Source organism: Platichthys flesus, chromosome 11, assembly GCF_949316205.1.
Source record: "Platichthys flesus chromosome 11, fPlaFle2.1, whole genome shotgun sequence".
Classification (NCBI taxonomy): domain Eukaryota; kingdom Metazoa; phylum Chordata; class Actinopteri; order Pleuronectiformes; family Pleuronectidae; genus Platichthys; species Platichthys flesus.
This window is the reverse complement of record NC_084955.1, coordinates 2,348,348-2,369,325: the sequence shown is the minus strand read 5'-3', so window position 1 is coordinate 2,369,325 and position 20,978 is coordinate 2,348,348. Positions and strand designations below refer to the sequence as shown.

Below are 20,978 nucleotides of genomic sequence, written 5' to 3'. Positions count from 1 at the left end.
TTTGCAACATTTGCTCAGACTGTTTTGGGGTCTGGAAAAATGACTTAAAGCTGACTTTGTGGTCATTTTTAGGAAACTTCTCCAAGTATTGTCATTGAGGTTACCAGGTGATAATCAGTGTAATAAAAAAGATATTTAATATGTTACAGTAATATGATAACATATGTTTCAGGCACTTTATGTTCTGAAAGTTTCAGGGGCTACATACAAAAAAATGCACTGTGCATCTAATGCAGCTGTGAATCTGAGAAATGTTGCAGCTGAAACCTCAAATACCCATCGTCTCATTTCAAAGTCAGGCACATGGGGGTTTCCTAATACTCTTCTGAGTGCACTGTAACTTAGAAAAGCAGCATAACCACATGAGATGATCAACCGGATGAAATGGTAAACAGCTGACAAAGCACTTAACATGCACCTTTATGTGTAATTAAGAGAAAACTGATGGTGTGGAAATGTGGAGGTGCTGAAATCTTAACACTTTACCAAGAGAAGATTTCTGGGAGTTAATGAATGAATGCCTCACCTGTGCATTCATTCATTAACTCCCAGCTTCTATTGCATTTCTGGTGAGTGTATGCAGAGCAATAAGCATTATGAATGTGCGCATGGCACTTTGTCATTGACATCATATGACACAAAAGTAGAGACAGAGAGCAAGTGGAGAGAATGGAGCTACAGCAGGGAGTCACTTGGTTGCAGCTGATTATTGTTTGATAAAAAATATTTTTCAGAGAACAGTATTTGTCGTGAGACGTATTCTTGGTCTTTTATTTTCTTTTTGGTTACATCCAATGTGTGTCGATTTTAATGCTGTGGCCTTATTACACCCTTTATACAGTTAATTCAGCCTGGTGTCGGGACGTGGTTACAAATGAAGCTTGCCTTTACCTGTCAGCTTGTTTTGTTTGTGTTTTTGTTATTACAGCCGGCGATTCAGCTTTTCCCCATTAGATCTGTCCTCGTCATAGCTCATGACTCATAGCTCAGCAGAAACTTGTCTCTCATCATGGCAGTATGTCCTCCCATCAGACCTCCCTCACTGTGTTAGCCGCCATCTGATCGTCTCCTGTCTCTGTGCTCAGGTATGGACATGGAAGAGAGAACCAGGCAGATGAAGCTGAAGATGAACAAGTACAAGCAGGGAGCTGGCTCTGACTCCAGACTGGAGCAGGACTACCACAAGGTAAAAGCATTTCTGGATGTGCCTGATTTATGCTTCAATACTCATACAACATGTACCTACGCTCTACTGTTTGCATGGTTGCACTGTGCAGAAGCCATATGCCACACTTTGAAAGCAGTCAGGCATGTACACATTCACATATCAACACCCCACTGCGCATGTGCATTGATGGTTGCACAATGTACACACACACGCAAACATAGTTGCACAAACCCAAAAATGTGATAAACACTCAATTCACTTAATTCAGGCTGTAATTTGCTAAGGTCACTTCACTTGAACTGCAGAAAGTCTATTAAGTATGTGTCTCTACTTACTCCTATATTCATGTTGATTCCTGCTGATAGAGGATTTTGCTGATATTTCAGTTAAAAAATACATTATAAAATGTAGTGGCAAAACACCTTTACAGGAACTACGTACCCGTTAGGGCCTGGTCACACATAAGCAAACGTATTTCAGTTAAAAAATACATTATAAAATGTATTGGCAAAACACCTTTACAGGAACTACGTACCTGTTAGGGCCTGGTCACACATAAGCAAACGTATCACTTCCATTCTGTGTGAGCAAGGAGGTGAATAATACATTTCCTGGTTCCTGTTAAAAAGCCAATAGCATTGTGGCTTTGCATGGATTTCTATTTTGATGAACTCTGACCTGTGAAATTCGCTTTGCTTTCGCGTATGTGTGAACAGGCCTCAATTATAATATTTTTAAAAATGATTTACTGAAGATGAAGACACGATAATAATAATTCATGCTCACATGACAGTCTGTGGATTGCCTGGTTACCTGGGACCGTTTTTTGGAAAGACTCAATGCTCTTGAATCTCACAATCTTGGTGATTTCACATGCACAGCTACTGCAATTGCAGCAAATGCCTTTTGGGCGCACTGAGCCTTTAAGCCTCTTGTTTTAATTTCAAGGAATGTAACAGTGAGCATGTGCAGAGTCAAGTGTTTACTACTCTTTGCTGGAGCGGGGCTGAGCATGTTTAGAAAGCTTGGCCTCTGTCTGGCGTTTCATTGCAGTCTGGGCCAAGACAAAGGCTCTCTGTCCAGCTCTCCTTTTAAGTCAGTGTTATGAACTCTATTGCATTAGAAGCTCCCGATGTGTCTGCTCAGAGTCTATAAAAAGCAGATTAAACTGTGAGTTGTCCTTGTCTGGTGAACATTATCCTGCTTGAAGATGCCATTGACAAATCAATGCTCTCACTATTATTAAACAAGACTTTGGAGTGCAGGCTCTTAAACTGCAGTGTAATGCAGAACAGTTACTGTAACACTCAGTTCAGGTTCTTTTACGGTAAACATTCCACTTACACACACACACACACAAAGGATGTTTTATAGTCAGCGACTATCACAAATTGTCTTGAACCTGATTCATGCCAAGTGTGTTATCCAAGTTGTTCTTTCAAGAAATCCTCAAAGTAAAGCTATATTTAGACAAATCTATGTCACAGCATCTGGCTTCCATTGCAGGAGTCCAATTCCTGCATTTAAATTTGTAAAACATAGATAACTGGTTTGGCACTCAAGGCCAAACAATCCTATTCAGGTCTGTCCAGCTTTTAAAACTATAAATAATCAAACTAAATAGAAATTTAAAATATGAAGTCGTCATATAATCTGCACCAGAATGTACCTGAGAAAAACACAATTAAAAATCAAACATTAAATAACCTAATGATCTTATTATGGTAAGGAACGTGATTTAAAAGGTCTTTTAAACAGATCTAACCAGACCTCCACGATGCTTGGTACCAGCAATTTCTCAATCAAGACAAAGCACAATCTCCTTTTTTGAATAAATATAAGTAGTATTTACTGTATACTGTATAAATGTATCTATTACAAGACATGATTCACCTACTTTGTGAAACGGTTTTGTAGAGACCTACTTTGCTATCTAATTTGAAGATTTCATTTTAGTTTATGCTGTTCTTCTTTCAGCAGGGTGTGTAAATGTGTTCATGTGGCTTTTATAACTGAAAAGGGAAACTGAAATTTCAATCTCAACACATTGTGTTCCCAGTGTGTATAAGTTCAACTCTGAGCCCATTATTTTTGTACAACTCAAACAACTACGTTTAGTGATATTAGGTGCCTTTTGAAAGGTCTAAACGTAGTTGTTTGAGCACCAGCCAGTTTTTTTTTTTGTTTTTTGTGTCGAGTCATCATTAGAATTTTAACCTTTAATGTGTTTTGTCCATGTTTTGTACACTCTGCAGCGTTCAGGCAGAGATCCACGGGGCTCCGACAACCTGTCGGCCAAGTCATCGGACAGTGATGTAAGCGACGTGTCCGCTGTGTCGAGAACTAGTAGCGCCTCTCGGTTCAGCAGCACGAGCTACATGTCTGTCCAGTCCGAAAGGCCGCAAGGAAATCGCAAGATCCGGTAGGCTGACATCCACACCAGGGGACAGTTAACTCTGTCTTACTCATTAGACTTCATCGAGTTGTCAGGAATGGACACATCCCCTCAGCCATGAACTCTGCTTTCATGTTGTTGCCACGTCCAGACAATTTCAGCTTTGCAATTGTCTGCACTTGGTTAAGAGAGGAGAGGGCACACTTGTAGCGCTGTTTCTCATTTTCTCACTGTGGTGAGTTCAGGTTTGGCTCTGTTCTAGAAACATCTGGAACCAAACGGTTGAACTCTACTCCTTCAGGCTGTGGGGGAAGTTGGTCCATATCTGGCAACAGAGAAACAGAAAACACATTCCATATTTCTGGGTGTTGTCTCATATCAAAGCGGGGGGGCGGGGGACCCATTTGCATGGCGCCTTGCTGTAAGTCTACTTTTCTGTTTTGGGTTATTTTCACTCAGTCTGCTTTTAAATTTGGCTGCACTGTGTCTCTGTGTTTGTCTCATTTTCTCTTCTTGTGTACATTATTCATTCTTTGTTTGGCTTTCTTTCTGCTTCGCATGTGCTGCTCTCTTTGCTTCTGTTTCAAGGAGCCAGTCTCGGGAGGGGGATGAGCAGTTAGGAGAGGTGCAAGAGGAGGAGAAGGCGAGAGGAGGAGGAGGAGGAGGACAAGGAGGAGAGGGAGGGAGAAGGGCCAGTAAAGAAAGGAGATTAGAGGAAGGGAGGTCAGGAGCAGGGGGGAATGTAGACACAGACAAGGAGCATCGGGAGGATTTGGTGGAGACGGAAGAGGACTTGCATCAGAGGAGTATCTCAGAGATTGACCTCAGGTAACATGTGTGTGGCAGCCTCTTACTGTAGACTCCGACTAACAATCTGTAGCAAAGCAGAGTGTGGTGACTCTCCTCCACCCTTTACCTTGATGTTAACACAACTTCAATCCTATTAACCCTTTCCAATACTAAAGTAGAGCAGCATGAGCCGACAACACTTTGTTAACCCATGCAGCCTGTTCACACATAGTGATAAAACAACACAACAACCATTTGAAGAGTAACTTTACACCCTGTGAAAAAATGTCAAATGCTTGAGCTGACCTCTCTGCAGTGATGTGCACATGTACTCCAGGTACACGTGTGATGATACCACTTCTAGGCAAGATCTACAGGTGCAGCAGAGCACACGTCTGACCACACCAGACTACAGCCATGAACGGTGCTGGCTGTGGTCAGGGGTGAAACATTCTCATATCCTGAATCTCTGACCACAGAGGATGAAAAAAAAAACAGCTTTTCAGTCGGGTTTTAAGTTACTCCTCAGGATCATTTCACCCAAATCAAAGACACAAAAAAAACATTTTGTGAGGATAAAGAAGTAGATGTATAAAATAGAAAGGACTAGGAAATAGCTTTTTTTATTCATGCCATGGTGGGTGCATTAGATTTGACAAGTAGTTATTCTCTCTAAATCACAGAGGAGGAGAAAGAAATTGTGTCTATGGTGCATGAAAAAAGTCAATTTAAAAATGTTAAAGTCACTCATCCAGAGACGTCTTTGTGAACAGTGAAAACAGAGAAATGTGTTGACATTCAGGTCTGTTGATTATTCTGACCAGCCTGGACACTGACTCTGGAAAGACATTCTGCTTTAAAAAATGTACTAAAACCAAACCTAGAAATCTACATGGCAAATATAACTGTGTGTAAGCAGACAGTTCCTTCAGTAGAGTAATGTAACACACACTCAGAGAGTAGTTCGCATCACAAAACTCAAGTCAAACACTACTTGCTGATAGATAACAGGGAGCTAATGCATTTCTCTTTGGCACATGAAGCCACACAACAGAACAGTGGACTTTGTGTCATTCTTGAAGAGTTTGTCTAGTGTAGCTTAGGGATCAGATTTTGTATTCATATTTCACCCTGTATTGAACTGTTGTATTTCAGTTTGAGAAATCATATGGCTGAATGTATAGGTGAAAACCTTTACTGTTTAAGTTGATGTATGCTGAACATTTTTGTGCTAAGACCTTCAGGCTATATTTAAAATGACACAATTTCATCGCTGCCACAAGAGACTATATGGTTTCATTTCTGAGCGCCGCTGGACCAGCAGAAATCAAAAGTATGTCGAGCAAATTCAAGAACAAAGTGATTTGGAATCCCACAACAGGATAAAAGCTTAGCTTCTACCGCTAATAAGATGACTTCACTATCAAATCACACTCACAGCAGGATCCAAGTTGGTGCTTCTTACCATCTTTAGCGCTGATCATCATCTCCTTGGACTTAGGAGAAAACACATGGAGATAAAAGCTGTACCCTCTTATGTGCGATTAAAGCTCCACCAGTGTGTACAGTCTGATTAACAAATTGCATCCCAATGCACACTGTAGAAATGTGAGCCTTCACAGTTTCGACTTGATACAGCAGCGCAAAGGTGTCCATTGGTTTGCTCTGTGGCTGCAGTCTGTGTTGCTTTACCGTGTGTCTGTGTGGCTCCCTGCTGGAGTGTTGCATCAGTGTGTTGTCTGTCAGTCTGTGTCCGTCACACGCTGTCTGAGCTCTGCAACATGACACCCAAACCTCCCACACTCCTCCAGCTTCCTCACTCTCTCTCTCCGTAACACCATAGTCCTCATACGATCACTGTCAACCTGCCGTTTATTCACCTTCAGTCAATGGAAACTCTGATCATTGTGATTGACAATAAAGACTGCTTGAAAAGATATTTGCTGAAGATATATTTAAATGCAGCTGTAGTATTCACATGTCAGTGTATCCACCTTGACTGAAAGTGAACTGGATTATTTTCCATTTCTAACACAATGACAGCTCCTATCTGTGTGTTAACCCCAACTCCCTCATGACAGCTACAGTATAAAACAAGAATTATTTACTTTCTCATGTGAGTCATTCTGCTTCTCTGGGACAACAACAGAAACATAGTCAGTTGGAACTGAGTCTAAAACATTCTGAATTTAATTTCTCACTCAGATAGTGAGGATGTGAGCTGCTCACAGTACACAGTAAATAATGAGGCAATTTTCCAAAAGTAGTTCAAATATTTTACTAAAAAAAAATGTTTTTTAATAAAATCATGATGCATCCTATTCACAGTGTAGTCACAAACTCAGAGAACCCGAGAGCAAATGGCCCACCTTCAAATAAACCAAATGTCCAACAGTAACACAATTTTAATCAACAGTATTTCATAAAATATCTGATACCAAGTTCTAATTTTTGATTTTGTTGGACTTGTCAGCATATAATGTTTAGGCCACACAGGAACGAAACAATTCAGTGTACAGTCACCACACAGGAGGTAAAGAAAGAAATGATTTCCATTGCCAAGAAGTAATTTAGTAAGTTACACTACTCACCAGGCTTAAATGATAAATAAAGAAAATCAAGTTTGAAGAACAGTGCACCGACCTGTTTCAACCTCAACATTTAAATGTTTAAAAATATTTTATTTTTAAGTGGAAACTATAATTTTTGGTGAGGTTTACGGTATTTGCACATCAGACATCAACATTAGCTCGTTTTCACTCCTTTAGTTGCAGAGCCAAGCGCCCATTTGTTCTGCCCTCGCTCGAAACTGTGCAAAGCGTCATTTCAGAATATTTCCCTGACCTTCATGCTGCTGCTCAGTGACATGCTCAGACTTTCAAATAAGTCCTACATGCATGGTCGTGTGTATCAAAGCCACAAATCTCAGCTCTATAAAACAAGATAATCAGAACGCCAGAGTGCAACAATTTAAATTCTAATTCAAATGTCAGACTGAATATTCTTTAGAATTAAAAGTTCATACCTTTACGACATTATGCTGTGATATCATCCTCATATCAGTGGTTTAAAAATGGTTTCACAATGAGAGAAAATAATATAATTTATCGCAATAATTACTGGGACAAAGTATCATCCAACAAAATTTGCTATTGAGGCCTGCCTCAATATCTTCAATAATACGAGTTAGAGGTTTCCTACTTCTGTTTACAGCTTTAGTTCTATGAGAATTTCTTTCATATCCCAAAATGGTATTGTATAATGAAGTACCCTTAAATAATATTAATATTGAATCGAAATCGTTCGCCTAGCCGGATTTAAGAAATTATCAAAGCATATGGGAACTGTCAAACACATAAGTATAATAGGTGTATTATTGCGTTGCCAAAAGGCGCATGGAAAAGTTACTTTGGAGCCTTTATATTATTTCTATGGAATGGAAAGACAAGAAGACTTTTATGTCTTTTGTCTTTTGTGTCATTGACCAGGCAGTGTGATATGTAGTGTATGCACTGTGATAAGATGAGGGACCTCACTTCTTCACGTACTGTTATGTAAGCTCTGCCTGTTACGACACACGCATTCGCCTGTACAAGTGACCTGAACAGTTAAAATACAGCCTCTGTAGGAGACTGTTTTTTAAAGTGAGCAAACAGCTGTGTAGTGGATAAGATGCTGCCTGCCCCAAATGATAGGAGGTTCAATCATACTCTGGCTATCTATAAGAGCAATGGAGGGGTTGGATTCTGCTGCCACATCACCTCCCCTCCTCCATGTCTCTCCCCTCTGTCCAATAGTGTTGCCCAGGTAACAGCTCATTCATGTGAGGGAGGGTAACGACCGGTGTTTTGAAGGACAGGGGCTGAACCTTACTAAAAGGAAGGAAGGAATGTTTACTCTAGCCTCCGCTCCACCCACTGCACTCATCAGCTGGTGCAGTGAATGGAAGGAGAGACCTGAATATGCGCTACCTCTTCAACCTGTGATAACATATCAATATGAGACTCTGACTTTAATGAAAGACAGAGCTACAAAAAACTTTGTAGCTCTGTTGAAAGGCGTGTGCGCATGCTAATGCTGAGGCTGGGGGCATAGTTGCCATGGAAACCCATTTTGTTCTGCCTCACCTGATAAAGACGCAGTGGTCCTGTGTGTGAAAGGCGACCAAGAGTAGCGGATAAGAGGACAGAAGGCACCTTGTCTGACAGTTTCATACATTGTAGCTCTCATGTGTATATATACAGTATATTTGGCTGATATGAAGCTTCAAAGACCAATTTACTTGATATAATCAACAAAGCAAACTTTCACAATACAGGACATTTCCAGGTTTTGTTTTGGGAACAGCTTGGCCTGAATGAAAATGCAACACTGTGTTCTTCAGGCTGGGTTTGGATGTTAGAATTTCCAGGAGGGTCTGTGTTTTTCCAAGCAGGCACATTTATAAACACACTGAAACCGAGTGCCAAGACGTGGACAGAGGGGAGAGATGCTGTAATGAGAGAAGGTGTGGAGAGAGGCTGGTGTAAATTCATTCCATACACCTGCTGTCAGTCAGGTCAAAGTTAAGTCACTATAGCGTTCCATATTGAACTAGCTGACATTTAGATCTGTAACATGTCCACGCAGAACAGTCGTCATGCACTGAAAAACGTACCCAGCAAGAAAATAGATTGCCAGTTCAGATTTGAAAAAAACATGATGTTTGTTTACATATAAGACAAATTAACATTTAAACTTTTACTAGAATTTCATCTGTCCCTTTGGATGAATCAATGGCATCTAATTTTAGATTCAAAAATATCACAAAATATTTATTTGACAAGGTGTGAGCAAGCTTTGTGCTGATCCATTTTAACCTTAGTGGGAAATAATGTTGTTGAGACAATGTGTCCCTACCTACCTCCAGATGATGCAAGGAAAGAGGCGGCATCATCTCCCTCTTCCGAGCTGTTGAAATACAGCCCCCCTGACAATTGTGAAAAGGCATATTTCAATATGTCACCTGAAGCAGATCAGTCCTTATGGTGTTTGGAATCAAGACCCTTGAAGTTGGCTTCAAAGCTTCTAGGCTGCATTAACTGTTGGAAGCCACTAATCCCCAATAAACATTCAATATTTATGGATTGTGAATTAAGTTCAGGCTGATCCATAACAGACACTGCTGGCAGTAGAACTGGCATAAACACAAGTTTTCAAAGACAGGCTAAGATACAGGGTGTTTGCTTCCTGTCCCAGCACATCTGACATACTTCACCACTGGCTGCAAAACAAAACGTGTTATTAACTGGAGAACACGGACCAGGCAATAAATGCCAGGCACAAGGACAGACTGCTGAAGCTGTAGCAAGGAAGTAGTAACACTTAGATCGAAGGCATCACTCACCTTTCCCATCTAGGTAGTGCAAACTTTTTGCAGACACTTGGAATGTCAGAAGGAATCTCCTAGCTGTTATGCTCGCATTTCTAATACAATGGGGATGAAGACTAATGTCTCATGTATGAAAAAGTAGAGTTTGAGGGAGCCTAATTGAAGAAATTGACGGAATCAAATGTTACAATGCATTTATTCTTCTACAATTTCAGTTAGGGCGTCTCGCCATAAGCTCTCTTTATATGACACTTTAACAGTGGAGGTCGGACACTTGAATTACTGAATAGTAGCCTGAGGGCATTTCATGTAACTCATCCCATTAAGAATACAGGACCTAAGAAACAGAATGTAATTTGTCTCCTGAAGATAATTTTACTGGCAGAGCTGAATTAAGGCCTTAATATGGCTAATTCCTTTAAAATAGAAGAAACTGTAGAATAATAATCCGGCAGTGTGGTGATGACCCAGGTTCAGAGAAGTTGCACATTATTTTATATCTTCATGTATAGAGCAATGGTAGAATAAAACAGCTTTTCTTATTATATAGTTATATAACTTTAGCATAAAGATATTAATAGCATTAAAACAATTGTGGTACATAATGTAGAATTTATTGAAACCAAAGAAAAAAACGTGTTTTTAGATGTCAGAAATAGTAATCTTAAACATGTTGAGCTTTAGGCGTCGAGAAATTGAAAGTTCAAACAGAAGATGGCATCGTTCCATCAAGTGGATGATTAGCTCTTCTGGAGTTCTTCCTAAATATTCAAATGTTGACCATGTTGGCTCAAAAGGTAATATTATGCATAATCGCACCAGCAAAGGGATTAAAGCAGACGATATAGAGGTTGATGTAAAAATTAATGATTCCAACATTCAAGAAAAGTTTTATACTGAAAAGCACACAAGACAGTTGGTTGACCTGTGTTCCATTTGGACATGTTTACAAGAAAGTTATGGGTCAAAACAATAAAGATGGAGACCTACCAGGTCCTTCAGTCAGCGCTGAAATTTGTTATCTTTTAAAACTCTCAGAAAAGGTCTCCAACATGTTTAAGAAGCACAGCATGCAGTGTTCCCTTACGTTTTGTATTTGTAAGAATATAATAGAAGTAAAATCTTACAGTCAAAAAGTCATAGAAAGTAGTAGTTCTCATCCTTTTAAGGAGCTAAATACAGTTGAATATCTAATGGTTTATCTGATAAACTGTATCTCCACTTTAAAGCCTAAACTATACTGTAATATACTGTCATGACATCCTGTACCTGAACTCTGTCCTTTTCTCCTCTTCACCCCACAACCTGCCATCTCCTGTCTTCCTTTCTTTCCTTCTCAATCATCTCTTCCTCCACATCCTCTGGCCTTCACTCTCCTCTGTCCTGTCCTCTCTCCTGTGCCCTGTCTTCTCTCCTCTGTCCTTGCCTGCCCCCCCTATCAATGGCGGTGGCTGACAGTGACTTTGCATCCAAAATGAAAAACAGGCAAATGGGCTCGACAGGCGGGATGAACATCACCAAGAGCACAAGCATCAGTGGCGACATGTGCAACCTGGAGAAGACGGACGGCAGCCAGTCGGACACGGCGGTTGGCACGGTAGGCACTGACGACAAGAAGAGGCGCTCCAGCATTGGTGCCAAAATGCAGGCCATGGTTGGCATGTCGCGCAAGAGCCGGAGCACCTCTCAGCTCAGCCAAACAGGTAGGACAGCCGTTGAACTGGAAGAGTGTTCGTATGTGATGAGCATCTGTCGCTGTCGTTTTCTGTCCTGAATGTTGCGTTCTAAGGCCTCAGCTCTCTCTTCTCCAGTTCCTTCCTCCTCCCTATCTTTTTTCTAATCTAGCAGGGACCCCTCTCTGGAGGTCAAGACAGCAGAAGGACCTTTTCTCTCTTTTTTATAGGAAGAAACTCTCCTGGAAATTCCTCTTTCTCTACCCTGCCTCCATTTCTCTCTCACCTTTCCTATTTCACCACTGCAGTTGTGTTTTCTCATTTCATTTTTGGAAAACTTGTTTCTGCTGTAACTGCTTTATTGGTGCCATCGATGTCCTCAGCTGCTTGTAGCTGGTAAAGTGTTGTCACCTTTCTCGTGCCGTGATCCTTTCTGTGATTGTTATGCAAAATGCTACCTCACATGAAGGGTGTATTTTTGAGAGTATGTGAGAATGCGTCTACATGCAAGAGATACACAAGAAGGGATGCGTGGTGTATTTTTATGTAGAAAGGGGGCTGTTACTTTTGCTATCCTACTTTCTTCTCAAAAGTGCTCAGTAACCCTTTTAGAGGGGTTGGCTGCTTCACTTGCTGCCAGACAGTGTGAAGAAAAGAAGAAGCCTAGCAGGTGGCGTGCAGTGATGTTTCTGGCCAACAGATAGGGCTTTGGTCTTTTCATATGACGTGCCTTTTCATCTTGATCTATTCAACCTTAAAGTGCTCAATAATCACTCCGACCCATCAGCACTCACTATCTGTCCAGATCTGAATCAACAACCCCCCTCCCACCACCACCACCACCCCCTGGGCCCGTGATTTGACTGGCACATGTGCTGCTTCCTCATCTCTTTTAGTGAAAGATTTCTACTAATTATTAATCATGTCACTGTATCAACCAGTACATGTTGCCTTCAAATATGATTAATTTATGATATGGATGTTGGAAAATAGGATGATTTGGTTATAAATGTGTTATTATTTGTACTATTTTTATCTCTAGATACACATTTGAACAGCTTCAAACAACAGGAACAAAGTTACACACACATGCACACACAAGGCAGCTTGAATCCCATAGAGCTATCAATATTTCACTGAATGCCTCTGAGTGCCTCAAGTGGAGTTTGTGAGAGTGTGCATACATCTGCCTGGAGATCTGTATTTGGTTCTGCATGAGCATTAACACTGCCAAGATGCATTCTGCCCTGCTTCGTTGTGCACCGTCCTGGGAGGCGCATCGCCGTCTATAAGGGTGCATTCAAAGGATGGCCAACTTTAAGAGGCTGTTCAGCACTTTGTATACACAGTTTGCAGTTCTTGGCTTGAACAGCTGGAGGCACTTGACTTCTTGGGAAATACAAATGTATCACATTGTTGAACTGCGATAAGTCAACCGTACTTTGAGCATAAGTCCACAACAGGACTTGACACCGAATGCATGGGGGCAGAACAAAGCAAAATTGACACAACGTTACAACAGACTGACCTCATATGTATGTATGCATTCTGCAAAGCATCTAGCCTTTCTGTTGACAGATAGCGCTGAACTGTAATAAGACACTAAATATAAACCAAGACTGGAGCTTGTTGCTTAAACTGATTCATGATTGAGTTCATGTGATTTCAATTAATCATTCACAAAAAAGAACATGAAAGAGTTCAAGCTGGAGGCAAAGTACAGTAACACTTCTGTGACCAAAAAAACAAAGCAAGATTCAAGAAATTATCAGGCTAATACATTTTCCTATAGGGAAATTCTGTAATTTGCAATGTGGTTGCAAGGGAACAGAGGAGTTTTACTGTCAGTGCCTAATTTATCTGACATTTAACATTTTGACTTGAACAATTAAAAACAATGTTCACAATATAATGAAAAAATGGTGAGGAATAATATTCACACATGATCATTTAGAGGCACTAAAGTGGTCGTCGTGAGCAAGCTGAAGAGTCTTGATTGAATTGATTGAATACGTTTATTGTCTCATCCACCATTTAGCCAAGCTCCAGTCCCTGGTACATTCTCTTTAAACTCAGGAGAGCTGATTTTAGTGCTGCAACACAGTCTGAAAAAACGTTGTAAGCTCATTGAAAAGTCAATTTACATATGCTTATCAGACACGTCTCTGTGACTGGCATCTAAAGACAGACCTGATTGCCAATCTAAAAATGTGTTGGTAAGTAGAGCATGAGTTACAAAAACATGCCGGTTTCCGAAAACATTATTCTCCAGTATCACTAATGGTGAAAACACCACAGTATTGTTCAGGACAGTAGCATTGTTTGACCTCTAGCAGATTTGTGTAGTTGTGTTTTCAGAGAGGTTTTCTGTGTGCGCTGCACTGTGCTGAGCACTCTGCTCCATGTATTTATGTGATTTATTGAGGATTATTTGTGCTCCTTGGTAGGAACAATATAATAAGTCTCCTCCCACTGTGTACAATAAGAATACTCTTTTTGCAACTATGAGGAATATGAGGGCTCTCTCTTGTTCACAACAGAATCATTATATATCCAGAAACCTTTCTGTAGCTCTACCCCATAATAGCCTCTGTTTACCAGTCCTGATGGTGTCCCAGAAAATTATCGACAGCAAGATTTACAGCTCAGCAGCAGCCGCTGACTATTAAGGCTGAGGAGGTGAACAGTGCAGGAGACGCAGGAGATTTGGCCTTAATAGGCCTAAATAGGCAGAGCTGCCTGCAGTGATATAGAAATGAGGAAAAGATGTAATCAGTGGGGAGGATTCAGAGTATGTGGTATAGTACGTTGTATTTGAAAAACCTGGCTTCCTGTTACCCTGGATACAACCTTGACTATTCCATGATTCCTATTACGTTCCACTTTTTGTTTCCTTATCCGAAAGAAATTTGCCACTTGGATCAAAATTGACTTTCAGAGCTTGAACTTTGTGAGAGATTGATAAATGGATGCTGGCCTCTGTAACCTGTAAGAACCCTGTCAGATCAGTGGCCTACTTTTTTTCATGAGACAAGAAAAGGTTTGATCAATGGCTGTTGCCAACAACCGCGCTGTTAGCTAACCGTTCCTACCGTACACACACTACACTGTTCAGCTATTTCATACATGTAGAATTCAAGCATTCAGCCTTTACTGACAGGCTTCCTCTGCTCCGAAAGCTTAATGTCCCCTGGTGAAAGAGAGAGCATACTACCTTTCTTATTAGGCCCACAAGATCCAGATGTATACAGGAGAGAGCACAAATCATTGGCTCATTTCTCTCTGCTCTCTCACCTACACCAGATACTGATGTTGTTTTTGGACCTCCAGTCTTCACACGGACTGTTTTCTTTGTTATAAAATAGCTGAACTTTGATCTTTCAGCCGAGGTAATTTGTCTTTGTGTTGACTTGGGTGCCTATCTCAGCAGCTCTTCCAATTGCTGAGGCTGCTAATTAATCTCCTAGGGGGCCAGAGCAGACATGCTGCCCCCAGGATGATGCAGGAAAAGAACACAGCGGCCCAGGTAAAGTGAGGATGAGGGACACAAGAGCCCTGCCCTGCTTTCTTCTCATCCTTCTCTCTACCTAACTGATATTTGTCTTGTATTCATCTATCTTCACATCGCTCATTTGTTCTTCTTCACATTCTCATCTCACCTTCTCATCTCACCTTCACTTCTCCCACAGGATTTAAAGAATGATTTCCCATCTGTCTTCCCCGCCGCTACTCCTTCCCCTCCTGTTCTTTTGCTCCAACTCTATTACAACAATCCACAGAGGGACTCGTGGCTGTTAATCAGCCTGAGCTCTCTGATGAGCATCTCTTCAGTGACCTCATTATGTGTGGCTATAGTATATGAGATGTGCTGCTTTTAAAAGTTTATAATTCTATTATTGGATCCATTGTAATATACCAATGATGAAGCTGGTCAGCATGAGCACGGGTAAACTACACACTGACACTTATAAGTATAGAGAATCCTTCTGATACTCATACTCATACTCATACTCATAGATACTTCCCTTTCACAGCTTTACTGTTGCTGTTGTTGTCCTTGCTCACTGAGGCTGACTGGTTGTTGTATCCAGATATCACAGTTTGACTGTCACAGAGAACTCCTTTAAAAAACATAAACTTCTAATTGCTAGCGTTTGCAATAAGGCCTAAGTCTATTTCCTTACACCTGAATGCTGTTGTAGGGAGCTAGTGCATGCACTGGTTCACTCGACACAGTGTAGCATGTTAATACAAAAGAGGGCTTAGTTTTAGCAGGGTACGGTAACTGTTTCCATGGTCACTATACATCTTCTCTCAGGCTCTGTGCACCTGGAGCCGAATCAGAACTGTATAATTATATGGAGTGAAAACAATGTCTCAGTCAGAGTACTTGTGTGGAGACAAGTATCCTCTTTAGATACCTCACTCTGCACATTATTGTAGAGATTTCCCTGGTAGTCGAATCCCAAGTGTCTCCGAGACTGCTCTGTCTTTAACTTTAGTAAGTGCCACTTTAATCACTGTTGACTTAGCCCTAACCCTTATTCACAAGCTGGGATCTGACTGTCAGATTTGGTGGTCTAAATAAATTGTTTTCACACCGAGCGCAGCACATAGTGTGTCTCCTAGCAGGCAGTGTACTTTGTGTAATCCAAGAAATTAACCAATGTTCTTGTTTTGAATTCGATTTTTCTATTTTGATGAAATTATGCTGGAACATAATAATTAGCTGTCATAAAACCCAAGTGTACAGATCTGTGAATGTTGAGCCTCGTTAAACATGAACAGTATGACAGCCGGCTGCGGACATCACAAGGAGGTAAAACCTTTGGTCTGATGCTGTTGCTCTCATTGCCACTTGACACAAACAATATTTTTATAGTGGTGCTATTGCAAGAGAAATGTGCTTGACACAGATAGGAGCACACCACATTCTCTGAATAAAATCTGTTTTTAAATTATGATTATACTGATTGTTACACTCATATTTTCTATCTAACATATTCAAATGCATAAGAAGAGCAGGTCACAGCCACCATGCTCCATGAGAGATGAAACATGCTCACATATTAATAGCTTCATCTGAAACCTTCTTTAAGAGTTTCTTTATGAAAATACATATTTTAAGATTTAATATTCAGTCAGCATCTCAATGAACTCATCTAAAAAGCTGTTGATTCCTCGTCTCAACCCTGCCATGCTCCACCAGCTGCTCGCTGTGTTTCTGCCTGCAGAGGGGCTCGTCTTCCTCAGCCATATGTCTCCTCTGCCTGAGGCTTGGACACAGTTAAGGATACACTTCATGCTTCCCATCTAAATTGAACTAAAAATTAACTTCCACCCTGTATTTTTAGGTTTTTAACTGCTACTAGAGTTACTGAATTAGACTTCCTCTTCAAATTTTGTGTTCAAGCACTCCGCCATAACTGTCCGTCAAAGAGGAAGCCTGATGAGACGTGCGCTTGAAAAACACTGTGGTCAGTTTAGTCATGGAGTGAGAGAATGATGTGTCTGTTCTTCATGAGGTTGGTGTAAACATGCTCATTTCCTCTTTGAAGTAGGCGATGTATTCATACTTTGGTGACATTTTTGTGTTGCAATTTCTACACTCAAGGAAAATATTTATGTATCACACGTTTGTTGGGGCTGGATTGATGTCAGCAGTTTGTATTTTTCGTACGCATCACTGTTTAGATCCCCTTTCTCTCCCTCTCTCTCGTTAGCTCTCCATCTGTTGTAGCCTCAGTGTTTGCACTACTGAGTCAATGGAGGCAGCCAGGGGGGACGGACCGTTCCAACTGCTTCACCGCCCACATTTCATGTTTCAAATATGCCTCTCCTACCTCACACCTTCCACTGAAGGTGTGAACCCTTTCTGTGGAGGTGTGAAGTGAATGGCAGGACATAGTGTGTCTACATGTTTTGGTGTTAAGTCTTTTATTGTGTATATGAAACAGGAGCTGTCACATCATCAAGATTGATTCTTACTTCTGTGCTTTCAGTTGGATTTCATTTACAAACAGAACATGCAGAATTTGAAAATTCACTACAAAGATGTGTCTTGCAGAAGATGTCTGCAGTGCTATAACAGTGTGTTTTTAAGTAAAAAGTCTGATTATTGGACTTTATGCTCCCTTATAGCACCAAACAGAATAGTAATGTTAATGGTCTGTTGTGATATTATTCTATGTAGTTAGCAGAGCTAGACAGAGGACGGGACATGAACAAAAGCAGGATTTCAAATGTTTGGAAGAAGATAACTATGCTAACACATTAGCCGTAAACTACTTTATAATGCAGTTTTATGACTGGACTGTGTTAATTGTTTAGTAGATAAAAAGTTCAGGCAGGTGTTGTTTTTGTGTAGAGCCTGCATGTTCTCCCTGTGTGTACTCCAGCTTCCTCCCATAATCATGCAGATTGGGGTCAATTTAATTGGAGACTCTAAATGGACCATAGGTGTGAGAGTGAATGATTGTTTATTTTGTGGCCCTGTACACTGATGACCTGGATGTACTCCGCCTCTGATCCACTGTCAGCTGGTCCAGCTCCCCCAGCAACCCCTTAGGCTTGAAGGATAAGCTGTATAAATAATGAATTGATGGAGATTGAACCCTTGTTTTTGTTTTACACCTTATTTCAATTTAAAGCTATTTCACCTAATTCCTCTTGTCATATTTGATGCACAAGATAGAAAATAACACTTCCAGATGACAGGACTGGTCTTCATCAAGGTATAGGCTGCAGGGAATGTAAACTGATGGATGAGAAAGTGTTTGCCTGCGTTTGTGCTGTACTGGTGTGTGTCCAGGTTTCCAGGTATTAAAGTGCTTGTAAGTGTGTGTTTGCCTACATCCGTGCGTGTGACTGCCAGGGTTAGAGCCCTCCATTAAGCTGTGTTTACTGTGTGTTGGACCAGACTCACCGTCTGACACTTGGTCCGGCCTGCTCTCATCAATTAGAAAGACTTCCGAGGGCCTGAGTCTGTGATCCTGCCGACTGCCAGGCACGTCTTCCATAGGACTTCTGGGACATGACACTCTTTGTTGTTGTAGTAGAATTGGTGAGATTCTTCACATTCCTGCCTTCTGAGGTGCCTGGGATTTCCAGTTGGGTTGTCATTGTCATGTAGGTTTGTCGTAGTTTGGAGGGAGACCAGGTATTATGCACAGCGTTAGTAATGTTAATCTGTACTAGCAATGCTGTTGTGAAATCAGAGTAACTTCATCACCTAAAATGGAGCTTCTCTACAACAAGAAACTGAAGACGAGAGATGAAATGAGTTCAAAGATTGAAGGAAAAGATAACGACTCGTAACTCACATGACATCACATTTTTCATCTCACTAGTAACTCCCTGACGTAAACAATCTGATTTGTGTTCCTGAAGTGACACGCTTTCTATAAAGAGATGCATGTGCTTATGAGGAGACCTTGATTCTTTATTTTCTTTGGGCACCATTTTGAACTTGTATAATAAACTCTGATCTTTAAAGAGTAGATTTTAATGTTGCTGATAAAGTTTGTTATTATATGAGGCGAATGAAAGATTTATCATCGAGTTCATGTGAGGTGCCAACTCTGTTTTATGAGTTCATAAACATACGACTGTAATTAAGTGTCTTGTTTTTCACTGGATGTGCCAGGTGTAGTCTGTGTCTGACAGTGAAAAAGAATTGAGATGCCGCTCTTTCTCGCTGTCGTTGTGCAGTGGGTGGATGGTTAAGAACAAGCCATAGGTTTGAAAGTTGAAACAAGCCACAAATGCAGAATGTGTTGTCAGAGTGGCTGCCATGTACTGCGCCAGTGTAATGACGCATTAGCTTTGACTAAGATAGAGAAGAGAGTGGAAAAAATCATAACTTTCTTTGATAATCATTTTTAATTACTATGATAATTGTAGCCTGGCATTGTGCTCCCTCAGATCACCGACCAATTCAATTCTAATCCTACCGTCATTTAACAAAGAGAAGTCTCGTTATCTGAGGAGTCCAGTGAAAGACTACACAAATAATGGACTTTCTTATTTATCTGCGACATAATTACAAATTACAAATATATCAACACGTTATTGATATAAGGTGATGATTAAGAGTTAAGAATGTACATTGTTGTTAACTGATTTATTATCAATACATTAGGGTTAAGATCAGTTGACGAGTTAAGTCAATGTGTTTTGTGAAACAATATAAAGATTGTCGTTACAAAACGTCCAATAGATGTCATTCTTGTTGCATCTGTAATTATAATATCTTTTATTTTTCTGACCCCCTGCTGCTGTGAGGATAATTGTCAGTTTTCAGCTTTCACTGTAGCTGACTGAAGGTTAAGAGGCCTCAGTATCAAAGATAATTCCCTGTTGCTAAGTTCACATTGCATGCATGATTTGTGTGGTACAAAGTATACATAGTGGATGGACTTTTAAGTATTCATTTTTGCGCTCAAACATTTTGCTGCACCTTCCATGTACAAATCAATGTGCTCAGTCATGCTCACAGCCTTGTGAGGCTTTGGTTGGGGAATGTTTTTAGGCTAGAGCCATACTGTTGCTTGATTAAAAAGGTTAGAGCTCACCACAGTACAATCCACCGAACAGCCATTAAAATATTTCAGTGTGGACCAAAGTAATGGACCATTAGAATGACAGAATGGCTTTAACACCCCTTGTATTCTACCATGCAGCTTGTAGGTACATAACAGTACACAATGCTTTCAAAGACAGAACCTCTTAAACTGAGCTATGTGTTTGATTCATTCATGTCATTGTTAGAATTAACACAAATTTAAATTCTTTTGAAAGCTCTGAGGAAACTCTGAGAACATCCATTAAAACTGACCCAATTGGTTGGATTTGTAACGGGACATGGCAATGCATTAGAGTGGCTCCTTCCTGGAAGTAGGTTGCAGTCTTTCTTAGATGTGAACTTTTGTCTCAGTGCTAACACCACAGGGAGCTTGCTATATTTATCACATTATTGTCTTGTGCTGTGCCTATTCTGCCACATACATATCCAGAACAAAGGCTCTTTAGCTACATTTCCCAGCAGCATAGATTCACTACATTTTTTACCAAGCTGCGGTGGTGACACTCACCAGAAGTTTACTTTGAAGTGAAGCTATACATTTGCTGTATGTATTAACCCGTCACTCGCCAGTAGAGGGTTCAGAAGTATTTCAGGGACCACCAGTGAAGAAATCTTTTCTCTGAGGACTGCTGCTTTGTTTTGGCTCTGGACTATTTACAGCTTCAGGCGTCCATAATGGTCAAAATTGAGTGAAAAATGTAATCATTTAGGTTTGACAGTGACTTAAACAAAGAGCTGTCCGGATTGATTGATAGTGTGTTTTGTGAAAGACACAGCTGCGTACCAGAATGTGTGACAACGATCCTCCTCTTGATTCTCTAACTCTCAGCTAATGTGAATTCACCCCGACACAACACAGCTATGATACTGACGTGATGGAAGGAAGAAAACTAAAGTAGCTCTTTTGAGTGTGAGCATGCCAGGTGAATTTTGACTGGCCACCTTGTAGCTAAAGCCCTGTCAGAGAGAAACAGGGCGCCTGGCAGACCTAATAACAA

At 40.7% G+C, this 20,978-nt stretch overlaps 1 protein-coding gene across 1 annotated transcript in view; it reads left to right on the top strand.

Moving 5' to 3' along the window:
• rims2a (regulating synaptic membrane exocytosis 2a) overlaps positions 1 to 20,978 on the top strand; it is an 87,823-nt gene that overhangs the window by 60,008 nt on the left and 6,837 nt on the right. Inside the window, exons 17-19 of the mRNA XM_062398913.1 lie at positions 1,086 to 1,186; positions 3,424 to 3,590; positions 11,182 to 11,426. Coding sequence (XP_062254897.1) covers positions 1,086 to 1,186; positions 3,424 to 3,590; positions 11,182 to 11,426 — 513 coding nt within the window. The remainder of the gene's footprint in view (positions 1 to 1,085; positions 1,187 to 3,423; positions 3,591 to 11,181; positions 11,427 to 20,978) is intronic.